Source organism: Microcaecilia unicolor, chromosome 11, assembly GCF_901765095.1.
Source record: "Microcaecilia unicolor chromosome 11, aMicUni1.1, whole genome shotgun sequence".
Taxonomy (NCBI): domain Eukaryota; kingdom Metazoa; phylum Chordata; class Amphibia; order Gymnophiona; family Siphonopidae; genus Microcaecilia; species Microcaecilia unicolor.
The window spans coordinates 3,654,620-3,671,321 of NC_044041.1; the positions used below are offsets into that span (position 1 = coordinate 3,654,620).

At 44.0% G+C, this 16,702-nt stretch overlaps 1 protein-coding gene across 1 annotated transcript in view; it reads right to left on the reverse strand.

The window, feature by feature from the left end:
* SRRM4 (serine/arginine repetitive matrix 4) overlaps positions 1-16,702 on the reverse strand; it is an 84,152-nt gene that overhangs the window by 20,779 nt on the left and 46,671 nt on the right. The window contains exon 6 of the mRNA XM_030218183.1: positions 66-379. Within this exon, the coding sequence (XP_030074043.1) occupies positions 66-379 (314 nt within the window). The remainder of the gene's footprint in view (positions 1-65; positions 380-16,702) is intronic.

Sequence of the window (16,702 nt, forward strand, 5' to 3'; positions counted from 1 at the left end):
GTAATCAATCGAAAAGCTAGAATCTAGGCTGCTAATTAGGTTTACTGGATTACCAGTGGACGCACCTGTGATCTTTGTTCTGAGTCTCCAAGCAGAGGTTTTCCAGAGCCGTTGGCTTTGACTGGGAAGAGGAACTGGTGAATGAGTTCCCCGAATCCGAGCTGCTGTCGCTGCTGACCGCTTTCGGCTTGCAGGATGAGAGGGTGTGGCCAAACACCTCGTGGCTGGGGCTCCCTTTCTCGTCACTGACCTTTGACCTGGAAGAGCCGGGCTGACCGGAAGGAGGGGAGCAAGTGTCGTTCCCCGAATCATATTCCTGGGGCTCTCCCTTCTGTTGCATGGTAGCCGGCAGGTCAGTATTGCCTCCAGACTGTGAAATCTGCAAGGAGAAAAGGCCCCACTGTTCCTTTCATTTAAAATATACCAAGAACAGCATTGATTTTGCCGTCACGATGCACTCTATACTGCAATAAAAATATAACAAAAAAGAAAGAAAAGGAAAGAAAAATAATTTTTTTTAGAAAACCCCAAAGGATTCAAAGCCCAAAATAAGGAGAGAACAGTCCCCCTGATAGAACACCACAGAAAAGAAACGTCTTCCCCTATGATAACTGGAAATGATCTGGGTATCATGCAAGATTTATGGCATGCAGTCCCAAAGGGATTGGGGGGTGGGGTGGGAATGGGACAAAGAAACCGTGAAATGAAAACAAAAAGGACTTCTTCAAAAATAAAAGTAAGGAAAAACAAAGTGATTCGAAATTCATTTCTAAACATCAAGAGGCAAAATTAAAAAAAATAAAAAACAGGAAAACTTCTCAAGAAAAATCTACACAATCTAAAAAAAAATGTATTTAAAAAGTCAAGAATTGAAACTTAACTCCATGTCATTATGAAACTGAAGTCCAGTTCCGGTTCTCTAAACGTTGTCAACAGGCCTTCTTGCCGGCCCACTGAGATAGTCCTGGTTTTCCACTTCCCATCTTAAAATACTGGGCTGGGTGCTTGAGAACCCCAGAGTCTGGGTCTCTCAGTCTCACACTGACATGGAGCTCAGCTGGCTATGTCTGTTTTTGATGGAGCACAGAACAGGCACCCAAAAAGTACAAGGATCTGTGCCCAGTGAAACAAAATAAAAATGCCCCTATCCATGGAAATACCCTCCCCATCCCTATATAAAGAATTCTCAACTAAAATCAACCAACAAGGGGGGGGGAGGGGAGGAGGGCGGGGAGAAAGGTAGAAAAACTAAAGAGAAAAGATGTTGGAACAAAAGAAAGGAAAATGAAAGTAGGTAGAGAGACAGTCTTGCTGTGAGCTCGCTCGTCCCCCGGCTGTCAGTGAATTCTCCTCAGCTCCTCTAATGCCCTAGCGTGTAAGATCCACTTACCAATCCAGAAATCCTCCTTTAGTAGGTAAGGTGTAAGAAAAAGGGAAGAGCGGGCATCGTAAGTCCATTAATAGAGATCTCATGGTACAAGAAAAAAAAAAGCATAACCCTCTCTTCTCATTCGTATTTCCCGTTTCCTGCCCTGCGGTGTCCAGGGGCCGTAGCCAGGCAACAGATTTTGGGTGGGCCTAGGCAAGAAACGGGTGGGCACCAAGTGTTCCTCCCAACCCCCACCAGTAAAACGTCTGAGTTGGCGGGAAAACGCTTCTTTCCACCTTGGCAGTCTGCAGTAGGCATGCGCTGAAAACTGAGCATGCGCAGGTGCCAGTATCGTGGAGAGCAGCGTTTTAATTACTATCAGCTGGCGGAGCTTGGGATCCCCACCAGCTACCGCTAAACGTGTGCTACTGTTGGGTGGGCCTGAGACCCAAGTGGGTGGGCCCTGGCCCACCCAGGCCCACCTGTGGCTACACCACTGGCGGTGTCCTCAAGAAGGCCAACTCTGCACTATTCCTGCCCGGGTTTGGTTTGCATCATTTCCAAAGCCCCCGTCCCTCCCCCCCTCAGAAAAAGAAATTATGAATAGGGTTGCTTGCTGGTTACTCACACAAGTCACCTGAAGTGGTTGATCTCATCCTGGCTTTACCCCATTGCATGCAGGGAAATTCAAGTTCGACTTTTTGCAGGGGAATCAGAGCTACAATTTCGGGCTTTGGTGATAGTGTCAGTGGCGTAGGCAGCACCAAATTTTTGAATAGCCCAATAGTTGGCATGGATGGGCACTAGGCACCCCATTTCCTCCTCTCTCACTAAAATGAGATTAGGCAGGGATCCCCAAGTCGAAATTTGGAGCTGCCCAGCATCTGCTAAATCAAGGCAGTCAGTGGCAGCATGTTAACCCGCTGACGCTGGAATTGCGAGCATCCTCGGCTTTCGTGCATGAACTGAGCATGTGTGAAAACTGAGCTCATAATGCTGGCATCAGTGGCTCGACAAGTGACTCCAGGTTTCTTCAGCTGGGGGGGGTGGGGGGGCTTGGGAACCCTACTGACTATATGATTGATGCACCTGGTTGTTGGGTGGGCTTGAGGCAAAACTGGATAGGCCCAGGCTCACCTAATCCCACCTGAGTCTATGCCCATGCATGGAGTTGTGTGAACTGGTGGCAAAAGCCACGGGTGGGCCCGAGACCCACCCACTTTGAACTGAGGCCCACCTAGAAGTGACACAGCTGTGATGTGGCTGGCAGGGATTCGTAAGCCCCACCAGCTGAAGGCTCTTGGCATCTCTCCCTCTCCCCACCCCTGCCCCCCAGGTGATCAGGTCTTTTAGCTCTACTTCCCCAGTCCCCTGGTACCTTTTCAATCCTTCAGTTCTTTGCCAGCAAAACCTGCTGCTTGCGCCAGTCCCTAGCCTTCCATCTGACGAAACTTCCTGTTGACGGGACCAGGAAGTTGCATCAGGGGGAAGGCTCAGGGCCAGTGTGAGAAGGTATGAGTGGAGTTAAGGTTGGGGGAATGGACTTGAGACCCCCCCCAATCATCTGGGGAGGGGAGGAAGAGATGCCAGGTGGGGCGGGGTTCTCATGCTCATCCACTTTGAACACCACCATCAGGTGGACAGTGGAACTGTAGCTCATCAGTGACCATTAGGGCCTATGCTGCTACTCTAAGATTAGTAGAGATAAGTTCCTTCTAGGGTTACTACTACTAATCATCATTTCTATAGGACTACTAGACAAAGGCAGTGCTATTAAGTGACTTGCCCAGAGTCACAAGGAGCTAAGTGGGAATCGAACCCAGTTCCCCAGGATCAAAGTTCATTGCACTAACCACTAGGCTACTCCTCCACTAGCAACATTCCATGTAGAAGCCTGCCCTTGCAGATCAGCAGTGTGGCCGCGCAGGCTTCTGTTTACGTGACTCACAGAAACAGAAGCCTGCACGGCCGCACTGCTGATTTGCAACGGCAGGCTTCTACATGGAATGTTGCTAGTGGAATAGCAACATTCCATGTAGAATCTCAAATAGTAGCAACAGAATCTCAACATTCCATCTAGGAATCTCAAATAGTAGCAACATTCCATCTAGAATCTCAAATAGTAGCAATAGAATCTCAATAGTAGCAACATTCCATCTAGAATCTCCAATAGTAGCAACCACTAGGCTACTCTTCCACTCCTTGGGTTTCCGGAATCTTGCTATTCTTTGGGGTTCTACATGGAATCTTTCTACTCTTTGAGATTGTGCCTGGAATCTTGTTAATGGGACTTGATATACTGCCTTTCTGTGGTTTTTACATAGTATGCATAGTATATACAGGTACTTATTTTGTACCTGGGGCAATAGAGGGTTAAGTGACTTGCCCAGTGTCACAAGGAGCTGCAGTGGGAATCGAACCCAGTTCCCCAGGATCAAAGTCCACTGCACTAACAACTAGGTTACTTCTCGATCAGTGGCCTTCTGGGTAGTCCTTGAACAAAAGCAGGGCTTTTCAATCCTGTTTTCCAGTACCCTCTAGTCATCTGGGTTTTCAGAATATGCACAATGGGATACAGGTTTGCATGCACTGTTTCTATCATGTACAAATCTATTTCATGCATAATTACTGTGGATTTTCTAAAAACCTAACTGGCGAAGGGGTACTTGAAAAGCCCTGAATCAAACCATACTAGGGGTATTTGTTACCTATCAGGGTAGCACTGTTCGATATCTAGGGCGCATACAGGCCCCAGAAACACTCCTCAGAGCCACCTTATATAAAGGATTAGCAAATGGCTCTATTTTGCCAAGAGAAGCTTATCCAGTTTTGCTTTTACAGCACTGCATGCTGGAACTTGTGGTTCTGATTTCCCCATGAAAAGCAATACTTCCCACTCAGGCAGGCAATGAGGTTAAAAAGGGCTGGATGGAGTCCAGTTACTAACCTATTTCCAGGTTGATCAATGGAGACACCAAGACAGTTACCACACCTACTGGGGTCCCACTGCTATGAAACCTTATGCTTTTTTTTTACTACAAATTTGACTTTTGTTCAAACTCCATCTTCTTCCCCATACTTTTATTGGATAGGACAAACAGAACCACGACTCCCAGAATCCTCTGGGGAGATGTAAAGGCTGTTTCTGAAGAAATGGAATTTGCTCTGGGGATTACAGACCCCTTTTACTGAAGTGTGTTAAGCAGTTAATACAGGAATTAGCCCAAGCTGTTGGCACATACTCAGTAACTTGACGTTTAGTGACTAATTCCTCGTTAACTGGCATAGCCCCAAATGGGGCGGGCGTCTTGTAGTTAATGCAAAGTGACATAGGAGGCGTTAACTGTAAAAGCAGCAGAGAGGTGACATTAAGGGGTGACTTAATTAAGGTGTAGTAAAAGTTGGCCTTTGGTTCTCATTCTGTCTTCCAGGGTTCTTCTACTCTGTCTTAGACTGGCTGTCGGGACAGTGGCAGCGAATATTCACAAATCATGTCAGTATAGATTCTTATCCAATCAGCGAGATATGGTTTTTTCCATAAAATAATTGAACAAGATTCTCCTGAGGGCTCCTGGGAGACCCCTTCAGTGTATCACTAGATCAGAGGTACTCAAGCCAATCCCTAGGACTCACCAAGCCGTCGGGTTTTCAGATACCCTCAATGAATATGCGTGGGATAAATTTGCATGCACAACCTCCATTCTATGCAAATCTATCTCATGCATATTCATTGTGGGCATCCTGAACACCTGACTGCCTGGATGAGTCCCGAGGACTGGGTTGAGAACCTCTGCACTAGATACATGGAGTGATGGATTTAGCTTTGTGTCACCTCAAGGGACTATCGATGCAACTTCCTGGATCTCTAGTGCTGCCTGAACCCAGACTTCTATTCTCCCTCCCTCTTTGGACTTCTAGGTTCCCAGTGGTGTATGTGGAAACAACTCATGACTGCCCCCTGGTGGTGGCGCTGTTAGCACACTGCCACTCAGAATTTTGCTGCTGTAGACACAGACCTAGTAAGCCCTGTAGAAATTCAGGTTTGGCTAGATTTGCTTATAGTAGGTCTACGACCCAAGTTAATTGACATAAATCAGTTACATTGAAAACCAGATCTGTCCATGGCCTTGAAACATTTAAAGTTGACACCCTGCTGCATTTTGTAAGGGCTGGAGTCGGTGTGGTGGAAGTGTGCAAAACAAAAAGGTTAGTAACATGTTTTTCCTCATCACTTGAAGAGTTTGCTAAAAAATCTCTTTCCTCTGAAATGTGTTTTTCACCTGTAATTTCTTTGCATTGTACTTGTCCTTGGTCGGAATTCACCAGGTTCCGATCCCTGCTATGGTATATATGATTCTTATATTCCACTAAGCTCAAAAGAGATTCTAATCAGATTACAAACAATAAGTCCTTCTTCGGGACTTACAATGGCCCATCTAATACAATGAAACTAAAAATTAAAAAAAGCATCTCTCTCATTAAATGCACATCTAAAACATTAATTACAGTTGCATGTCTACTACATTGAAACTAAAAAAGACTTTAACGCTTTCCTGAAGGAATAATATTGTGTTATTCTCTGACTTTCTAAAGGCAGTCTGGTCCAAATCCTAACTTCCTGATGTAAAAAGGAATGCTCTAGCATGGATTTCTTCCGAACACCCTTATAGGACGGATAGTTTAATTTCAAACAGAATTCCGTTCTACCTGAGGAAAAAGATGACGGGAAATCCAAATAATTGATCAGTCTACCAGATCCATCACCGTACAGAATTTGGTACATCTTACGTGTTTGCTTAAACTTCAGTCTTGAAGATACAGGAAGCCACTGTAGCCACTTCAACAGTGGGGATGATCGGCCCAGGAACCTGCACTATCCTTCGACCCCTCTCCTCACATAGAGGCTCACCAATGTCATACAATCCCTCTGTCCGAGAGCCTGGAAGAACAGCTTCACGCTAAGAACAATTGCCATAGTATATTCTGAACTATCCAGCTCATCCCTTTCACTGTGTCATTTACGGGTTAGTAGATCTAGCCAATGACATGTTCAAGGCCTACCTTAGCTAAGCTGGTGGTTGGGAGGCGGGGATAGTGCTGGGCAGACTTATACGGTCTGTGCCAGAGCCGGTGGTGGGAGGCGGGGCTGGTGGTTGGGAGGCGGGGATAGTGCTGGGCAGACTTATACAGTCTGTGCCAGAGCTGGTGGTGGGAGGCGGGACTGGTAGTTGGGAGGCGGGGATAGTGCTGGGCAGACTTATACAGTCTGTGCCCTGAAGAGAACAGGTACAAATCAAAGTAAGGTATAGACAAAAAGTGGCACATATGAGTTTATCTTGTTGGGCAGACTGGATGGACCGTGCAGGTCTTTTTCTGCCATCATCTACTATGTTACTATGTTACACGTGAGCCTGACCTCTCAGAGGCACAGTATTGCGAACAGACTTTGACAAATGAGGCTGATACTCTGTGCAGGGACTAGGATAATGGTATGTTTTATGAAAAGGAAAGTTTAGTGTAAAACTCAGCCCTCCCACAGTGTCCCTCTGATTTCATAGTGGAGCTGGGGGAAGTCTGTAGTTACTGAGGCTCAGCAGCAATGCCTGAATAACAACCCAGTTAGCTTAGGTCAACAAAATGGCTGCCCTCAGTTAAATCAGGCAGCTAATCAGCTATCACTGTGGAATATTGATGGTACTTGGGTAACTCCCAGAGGTTGCCTTGTGCACGGATACATTCAACAAAACACTGACCACTGCTGCTGAATATTACCCATACTGGCAATTTACTCATGTAAATGGCTATATGTGGGCAAGAGACCTTTCTGAAAATGGCTCACCTTGCACACAGTTAGAAGTATAAGCTTTGCTCTACTTGCATTGTACTGGAGGTCTTCTTGATGTGGAGTTAGATCAGGTGCGATAACAAGGTGTGTGGCTTTGTATATTAAAACTATGCACGTTGCTTTAGTTCAGGGATGAGTCACCCTGGTCCTCCAGAGCCACAGGCCAGTCAGGTTTTCAGGATTTCCCCAATGAATATGCATGAGATCCATTTGCATAGAATGGAAGCAATGCATGTAATTAGATCTCAATGAACCAAAAATGTGGCTTCAAATTCAATATATGCTGGATTTGTAGATTACAGAACCTGCTTCAGATATCCAGGCTCTTCACTGATATCTTCAAGAATCCAGCTAAAGGGCCAAAGTAAATGTGTTGGACAGTGAACCTCGGAAGTAACGCACTGCATCTGCATACTCATGCACAGTGACTTACAAATCGGTTCAGTGGCCGCCACCTTCCTATACTGATGTTTAATATTGAATAAATCTTTTTGAAAGCAGTAGGCTTAATGCTTAAAACTTCCTACACTCAATATTTATTATCTGAATTTTGTTTAGTTGGTCTAACTGAATTAGGAGTTGACCAAATGGATATGTACAGGTCTTGAAGTATTTCATCTATAGGGAGCCGCAATACTCTCCTTATGAAGGTCATATAATGGACATATAATAACTCTTCCTCTCTATGATTCCCTAATGTGTCTGTACACACGAACCTTATTCTACCAGAACATTACTGTATTTATTCATACCGGAATGGGCGAACGCCTTTACGGTACTATGTAAGCCACATTGAGCCTGCAAAGAGGTGGGAAAATGTTGGATACAAATGTAACAAATAAATAAATAAATAATCGACTAACTTATTGGACTTCATACTCTTTAAAGCATAAGCTCTTGATCTAGTTGGCTTAGGGACACTCTTCTCCGACACAGCAAGTGTTTTGCTAAATGCTTTGCCAAGGAAGTCCCCTAATAGTAGCCATCATCATTCAACCTGCCGACATTTGCCAATCGTGGTGATGTGCATGAGTATGTACACCTCTATTTGAATTTTACCCACACCCTTTCCTTAATTTCATTTCCCATCTAGTCTTGCCTAATTATGCTCTCACCTGTCCACCCTTAATTATTTGTTTCTCCTTGAGATAGTCTAAATCCATAGTTACTCACTTTACATGTATTAATTTGCTTCTTGAAGTTATTGTAATTTGTGTTATATTCTGTACGTTATTATGTTTTATTCTCTTTAATGTTTGTAAGCCACATTGAACTTGAGTCTATTCCGGGCTAATGCGAGGTATAAATGTCTTAAATAAATAAATATCTGAAGCGGGTTCTGTAAACAGATCTCATGCATATTTGTAGTTAAATAATAGAGAAATGTTCTAAGCTCTTTTCGTTAAGGGAAAGGGTGAAATTGTATTTTAATTAAAGATATGATGGGTGAGGATATGACTGTGTGTGACTGATGGTGTGTGACTGAGGTACTATAGGCAAGCGAAAACTATATTTAAAATATTTTGGATTTCTTAAATGGTGATTGGAATAATAAACCTTTTGTAGATAATAATATGTGACGTTACTTTTGAAGGGATTTGTTGACATTAGTAACTAGCAGTGGTGTAGGAAGGGGGGCCGGGAGGGGCGGTCCGCCCCGGGTGCACGAGCTCGGGGGGTGCCGGCCCCGCTGGTTCCCTGCTCTCTCTGCCCCGGAACAGGTTACTTCCTGTTCCGGGGCAGAGAGAGCAGGGAACCAGCAGGGCCGACGCAGCTCCGAGTGACGTGCACTCGGGGCGGATCGGCCCTCCCGCAGGTAACAATGCGGTCCGGGGGGGGGGGGGGGGTTGCGCTCCGGGGGGGTGCACCGCAGAGGGGGGGTCATGCTGTGCTGCACCCGGGGGGGGGGGGGGGTGCGCAGCGGCGACCCGCCCCGGGTGCTGTTAGCCCTTGCTACGGCACTGGTAACTAGATTGAAATTGATTGTACTCAATATTTAGTACCCTAAATATTGAGTACAATCAATATTTGCATATTTGTTGGGGAAATCTTGAAAACCTGACTGGGTTGCGGCCCTCGGGGATTGAGGTTGCCCACCTCTGCTAGAAGACCTTACTGAAAAAGCAGTAACAAATCTCTGCTGATACTTTTCCATTGGGCAGTTTTCATATGATTTCTCCGTGAGAACTATTACAATATCCAATGAACCTGCTCACTGAGTTTTGGAAATTACTTTATATGGATTTGGTCCAGTGCCAACTGGCCGGTTTTCCTATTGTCGGGCCAGCTGCAGACAGAAGTTATAAGTACTACTGGAAAAGCTGGTCTTTATGCTTTTGTAATGATGAGCGGGAGGAATTTCTGCTGTAATTTATACTTTAATAGCACAGCAGTCCTCAGTAAGATAAGATAATTGCTCTCCTTTATGTGCTTCTAGTGTAAAGACTGCACAAGCTCTTGCTTTCAGCTTTAGCATACTCTGTATAACAGCCGGGCAGCAGAGGGCAGCGTTTTCTGTACGAGATCTTTTGTGGTTTTGAAATGTCAGTTTCATTCTAAACCAATGGTTCTTAACCCAGTACTTGGAACCAATGGTGTACCTAGCGTATTTCATACCAGAGGCATATCATTTTTTAACACCCCCCTATCTGTGTTTTTGACGGGTTACCAAATGGCCACCAGGCTTCAGCTCTGCTAGCCTTTAGTTTACTGTTGAGTTGCCAAACATTAAGTACAGCTAATACAGATAATTTGTGGCATTGTTCTCACCTCATGAGCAACTTTCTTCAAATTAGTCCCCTTAAGTATGTAAGTACATAAGCATCGCCATGCTGGGACAGACCAAGGGTCCATTGAGCCCAGCACCCTGTCACCGACAGCGGCCAAAAGAACAAGCAATTTGTCCCACCCATCCTAGAAATACTGTATTATTCCCTCGTTCATTCAATAACATTCTATGGCTTTTTCCTCCAGGAAGCCGTCCAACCCTTTTTTGAAGTCCGCTAAGTTAACCGCCTTAACCACCTTTTCCAGCAGCAAATTCCAGAGTTTTACTACTCGTTGAGTGAAGAAAAATTTCCTCCGATTCGTTTAAAATTTAGCACACTGCAGCTTCATCGCATGCCCCCTTGTCCTAGTATTTTTGGAAAGCGTAAACAGACGCTCCACATCGACCCGTTCCATTCCACTCATTATCTTATAGACCTCTATCATATCTTCTTACTCCTGTCCATCTATCTTATCTATGTGTTTAATCTTTGCTTACACACCTTATGCTATTTAAATGTTTTATTGCATATTGTGTTGATATCGAGGCTGATTTTCAAAGCACTTAGACTCGCAAAGTTACATAGAATTTTGTAAGTCTGAGTGCTTTGAAAATAGACCTCATTGTAATGTAGCAAATTCCATGCCATGCCCATACCTTGCACTGTTCTTTGAATAGTTTTACTGCTGTAATTGTCTATTGCTTGTTTGTCCTGTTTGTCTGTCCTAATTAGATTGTAAGCTCTGTGGAGCAGGGACTGTCTCTTCATGTTCAAGTGTACAGCGCTGTGTACGTCTAGTAGCGCTATAGAAATGATAAGTAGTAGTAGTAGTCTTTGGGATTCCGGAATCCTGCTATTATTTGGGTTCCGGAATCTTGCTACTCTTTGGGATTCTGGAATCTTGCTACTCTTTGGGGTTCCGGAATCTTGCTACCCTTTGTCCTTATCCCTTATTTGTCCTGTTTGTCTGTCCTAATTAGATTGTAAGCTCTGTGGAGCAGGGACTGTCTCTTCATGTTCAAGTGTACAGCTCTGCATATGTCTAGTGGCGCTTTAGAAATGATTAGTAGTAGTAGTAGTCTTTGGGATTCCGGAATCTTGCCACTTTTTCGGATTCTGGAATCTTGCTACTCTTTGGGGTTCCGGAATCTTGCTACTCTTTGTCCTTATCCCTTATTTGTCCTGTTTGTCTGTCCTAATTAGATTGTAAGCTCTGTCGAGCAGGAACTGTCTCTTCATGTTCAAGTGTACAGTGCTGCGTACGTCTAGTAGCGATATAGAAATGATAAGTAGTAGTAGTAGTCTTTGGGATTCCGGAATCCTGCTATTATTTGGATTCCGAAATCTTGCTACTCTTTGGGATTCCGGAATCTTGCTAATCTTTGGGATTCCGGAATCTTGCTACCCTTTGTCCTTATCCCTTATTTGTCCTGTTTCTCTGTCCTAATTAGATTGTAAGCTCTGTCAAGCAGAGACTGTCTCTTCATGTTCAAGTGTACAGCGCTGCGTACGTCTAGTAGCGCTATAGAAATGATAAGTAGTAGTAGGTGTTTGGAATCTTGCTTCTCTTTGGGGTTCCGAAATCTTGCTACTCTTTGTCCTTATCCCTTATTTGTCCTATTTGTCTGTCCTAATTAGATTGTAAGCTCTGTCGAGCAGGGACTGTCTCTTCATGTTCACGTGTACAGTCCTGCGTATGTCTAGTAGCGCTATAGAATTGATAAGTAGTAGTAGTCGTCTTTGGGATTCCGGAATCTTGCTACTCTTTGGGATTCCGGAATCTTGCTACTCTTTGTCCTTATCTCTTGTTTGTCCTGTTTGTCCTGATTAGATTGTAAGCTCTGTCGAGCAGGGACTGTCTCTTCATGTTCAAGTGTACAGCGCTGTGTACGTCTAGTAGCGCTATAGAAATGATAAGTAGTATTGCCTATGTCCAGATTATTGTTTCTGTACATCACGTTGAGTGAATTCCTTCAAAAAGGCGGTAAATAAATCCTAATAAATAAAATAAGTTATCTGTATTAGCTGTACCTAACGGTTAGAACAGCAAGCTGAGAACCAGGGAAGCCAAGATTCAATCCTACGAAATTTTGGAGAAGTCACTTAATCCTCTACTGTCTCAGGTACAAAACTTAAATTGTAAACCCTCCAGGGACAGATAAATACCTACTGTATCTGAAAGTAACTTGCCTTGAGTTACTACTAAAAAAGCTGTAGCTTACATCCAGATCCAAAATCCAGTGGCATACTATGAAGTAATACAAAACTCTACAAATGTCATTCAAGACCCACAGGGCAATTCTACCATACCATAATAGCAGTAACTTCCATGAGTCACGGAGCAAGGGCCTACCCAGGAAAAGGCAGCACCATAAACATTGCAGGGGGCGCTGGAACACCAGTAAATCTATTGGAAAACTAAACAAGCCAGATTAGTACAGATCAATCTTGAACAGGCAATGCTAACAGAAAAAGCAATGTCTCTTTCACACACACAGAACACAGATAGAGCCTCATCCAGTATTCAATAAAACGAAGTAACCGCAAACTAAAAATAGAAATGCATAGAGACAAATTAAACTGAACCATCGAGTAGCAGAAGAGAAACACTGATGCATGTTCCCCTGTACTGTGCAAAATATAAAGGTAGCAGATGTAACTTTCAAAAGTAACATATTCCAATCACTACATTACAAATTTACAAATACCAATAAAACAAAAAATTGAAAATAAGATGACTAAATACAATTTTCAACTAGCTTTCAGAAGCCAAAACTTCGTTCCGCTGGTCAGGACAGTATATTTCTGTTATGGTATCCTGTCCTGACCTCCAGAAGTTAGTCAAAAATTAATTTTAAAATAGTATTACAATTAGTCCAATAAAAGGTTATCACTTTATTTCCACCTTCTATTTACATTTATTAACACAGCTATCACACTATTTTATCCTATACTAAAATTAATTTTGTTTCTAACTTTGTTGTCAGGCTTTATACTTCTTTAAATTGTGTTGGTCCCAGTCTCTGGTTTCTGCTTTCCACATGTCTTCTTAAATCTCTTGCCAGGATTTCCTGTCATAAGTACATAAGTACATAAGTAGTGCCATACTGGGAAAGACCAAAGGTCCATCTAGCCCAGCATCCTGTCACCGACAGTGGCCAATCCAGGTCAAGGGCACCTGGCACGCTCCCCAAACGTAAAAACATTCCAGACAAGTTATACCTAAAAATGCGGAATTTTTCCAAGTCCATTTAATAGCGGTCTATGGACTTGTCCTTTAGGAATCTATCTAACCCCTTTTTAAACTCCGTCAAGCTAACCGCCCGTACCACGTTCTCCGGCAACGAATTCCAGAGTCTAATTACACGTTGGGTGAAGAAAAATTTTCTCCGATTCGTTTTAAATTTACCACACTGTAGCTTCAACTCATGCCCTCTAGTCCTAGTATTTTTGGATAGCGTGAACAGTCGCTTCACATCCACCCGATCCATTCCACTCATTATTTTATACACTTCTATCATATCTCCCCTCAGCCGTCTCTTCTCCAAGCTGAAAAGCCCTAGCCTTCTCAGCCTCTCTTCCTAGGAAAGTCGTCCCATCCCCACTATCATTTTCGTCGCCCTTCGCTGTACCTTTTCCAATTCTACTATATCTTTTTTGAGATACGGAGACCAGTACTGAACACAATACTCCAGGTGCGGTCGCACCATGGAGCGATACAACGGCATTATAACATCCGCACACCTGGACTCCATACCCTTCCTAATAACACCCAACATTCTATTCGCTTTCCTAGCCGCAGCAGCACACTGAGCAGAAGGTTTCAGCGTATCATCGACGACGACACCCAGATCCCTTTCTTGATCCGTAACTCCTAACGCGGAACCTTGCAAGACGTAGCTATAATTCGGGTTCCTCTTACCCACATGCATCACTTTGCACTTGTCAACATTGAACTTCATCTGCCACTTGCACGCCCATTCTCCCAGTCTCGCAAGGTCCTCCTGTAATTGTTCACATTCCTCCTGCGACTTGACGACCCTGAATAATTTTGTGTCATCGGCGAATTTAATTACCTCACTAGTTATTCCCATCTCTAGGTCATTTATAAATACATTAAAAAGCAACGGACCCAGCACAGACCCCTGCGGGACCCCACTAACTACCCTCCTCCACTGAGAATACTGGCCATGCAATCCTACTCTCTGCTTCCTATCTTTCAACCAGTTCTTAATCCATAATAATACCCTACCCTCCGATTCCATGACTCTGCAATTTCTTCAGGAGTCTTTCGTGCGGCACTTTGTCAAACGCCTTCTGAAAATCAGATATACAATATCAACCGGCTCCCCATTGTCCACATGTTTGCTTACCCCCTCAAAAAATGCATTAGATTGGTGAGGCAAGACTTCCCTTCACTAAATCCGTGCTGACTTTGTCTCATCAGTCCATGTTTTTGTATATGCTCTGCAATTTTATTCTTAATAATAGCCTCCACCATCTTGCCCGGCACCGACGTCAGACTCACCGGTCTATAATTTCCCGGATCTCCTCTGGAACCCTTCTTAAAAATCGGAGTAACATTGGCTACCCTCCAGTCTTCCGGTACTACACTCGATTTTAGGGGACAGATTGCATATTTCTAACAGTAGCTCCGCAAGTTCATTTTTTAGTTCTATTAATACTCTGGGATGAATACCATCAGGTCCCGGTGATTTACTACTCTTCAGCTTGCTGAACTGACCCATTACATCCTCCAAGGTTACAGAGAATTTGTTAAGTTTCTCCGACTCCCCCGCTTCAAATATTCTTTCCGGCACCGGTGTCCCCCCCAAATCCTCCTCGGTGAAGACCGAAGCAAAGAATTCATTTAATTTCTCCGCTACGGCTTTGTCCTCCTTGATCGCCCCTTTAACACCATTTTCGTCCAGCGGCCCAACCGACTCTTTGGCCGGTTTCCTGCTTTTAATGTATCTAAAAAATTTTTACTATGTATTTTTGCTTCCAACGCTAATTTCTTCTCAAAGTCCTTTTTTGCCCTCCTTATCTCCGCTTTGCATTTGGCTTGGCATTCCTTATGATCTATCCTGTTACTTTCAGTTGGTTCTCTTCTCCACTTTCTGAAGGATTGTTTTTTGGCTCTAATGATTTCCTTTATCTTACTGTTTAGCCACGCCGGCTGACGTTTAGTCTTTTTTCCCTTTTTTCTAATACGTGGAATATATTTGTCCTGAACCTCCAGGATGGTGTTTTTAAACAGCATCCACGCCTGATGCAAGTTTTTTACTCTGCGAGCTGCTCCTTTCAGTCTTTTTTTCACCATTTTTCTCATTTTGTCGTAATCACCTTTTCTATAGTTAAACGCTAGCGTACTTGATTTCCTAGTTTCACTTCCTTCAATGCCAATATCAAAACCGATCATATTATGATCACTGTTATCAAGCGGCCCTCGTATCGTTACCCCCTGCACTAGATCATGAGCACCACTAAGGACTAAGTCTAGTATTTTTCCTTCTCTTGTCGGCTCCTGAACTAGCTGTTCCATGAAGCTGTCCTTGATTTCATCAAGAAATCCTATGTCCCTTGCGTGTACAGATGTTACATTAACCCAGTCTATATGCGGGTAATTGAAATCCCCCATTTGTCATCTTTTCCTCTCTCTTTCCTTTCATATTTCTTCCTTTTATTTTTCTGCCTCTCTATCCAGATTTCTTACTATCCAATTTTTCTCTTTTTACTGTGTCTAATTACAGCTTTCCATCTCTTTATTTCCACCGGCGTATTCCTTATCCTCTTTCTCCTCCCTCCATTCAGTATGTGCCTTCTTTCTTCCCCCTCTATCTAGTGTCTGTCCTCCTCCCTTCCTTCCTTCCTTCCTTCCTTCCTTCCTCCCTTCCTTCTTTCCTTCCAGTGTCTACCCCTTTTCAGTCCAGCATCTGCTATCTCTCTCCCTCCCCTGTCTCTCTCTCTTTCCCTCTTCAGTGCCTGCCCTCTCTCAATCACTAGTCTCTCCCTTCTATCTAAGGTCTAATCTCTCCCCCATCCATCATCACAGCCTACCCTCTCTCTATCCTTTTCCATCTAGCATCTGCCCCCTCTCCCTCCCCTCTCTGTTTCCCTCTTCTATCCAGTGTCTGCCCTCTCTCAGTCTCTCCCTCATCACAGCCTACCCTCTCTCTCTCTCTCTCTTCTTCCATCTAGCTTCTGCCCTCTCTCTCCAGTCTCCCCTTTCCGTCCAGTATTTGCTCTCTCTCTCTCTCTTCCCTTCCATCCAGCATCACAGTCTAACCCCTCTCTCTCCCCCTTTCATAAAATGTCTGTCCTCTGTTTCAACCCCTCCATCCAGCATCTGCTCTCTCTTCCCCTTTCCATTCAGCATCTACCCCATCTCTCTACCCTCTTCTTTGCCAGGGTGTGGCGTTAAGTGACGGGAAGTTATTTAAAGGTGAGAGTGGTGAGCCACTGCTTATGCTAGTGATCTTGAATCACCATCTTATCCTGAGGCAAAAATGACATGATTTATATAAAGTCTTATTAAGCCCAGGAACTTCCCTTAAAACAACCTGCCCTTTGAAACAAACCTCGCCTATCTATCTGGACTCTTCCTACGCCTTAAAAATCATTTTCCTTAATGGTCCAAATTTGCTGTTAATGGACTATTTATAGCATTCTGATCAGTAGCGGAATGCAGCAATGAAAGAGGCTTCCTACTCCGTTCCA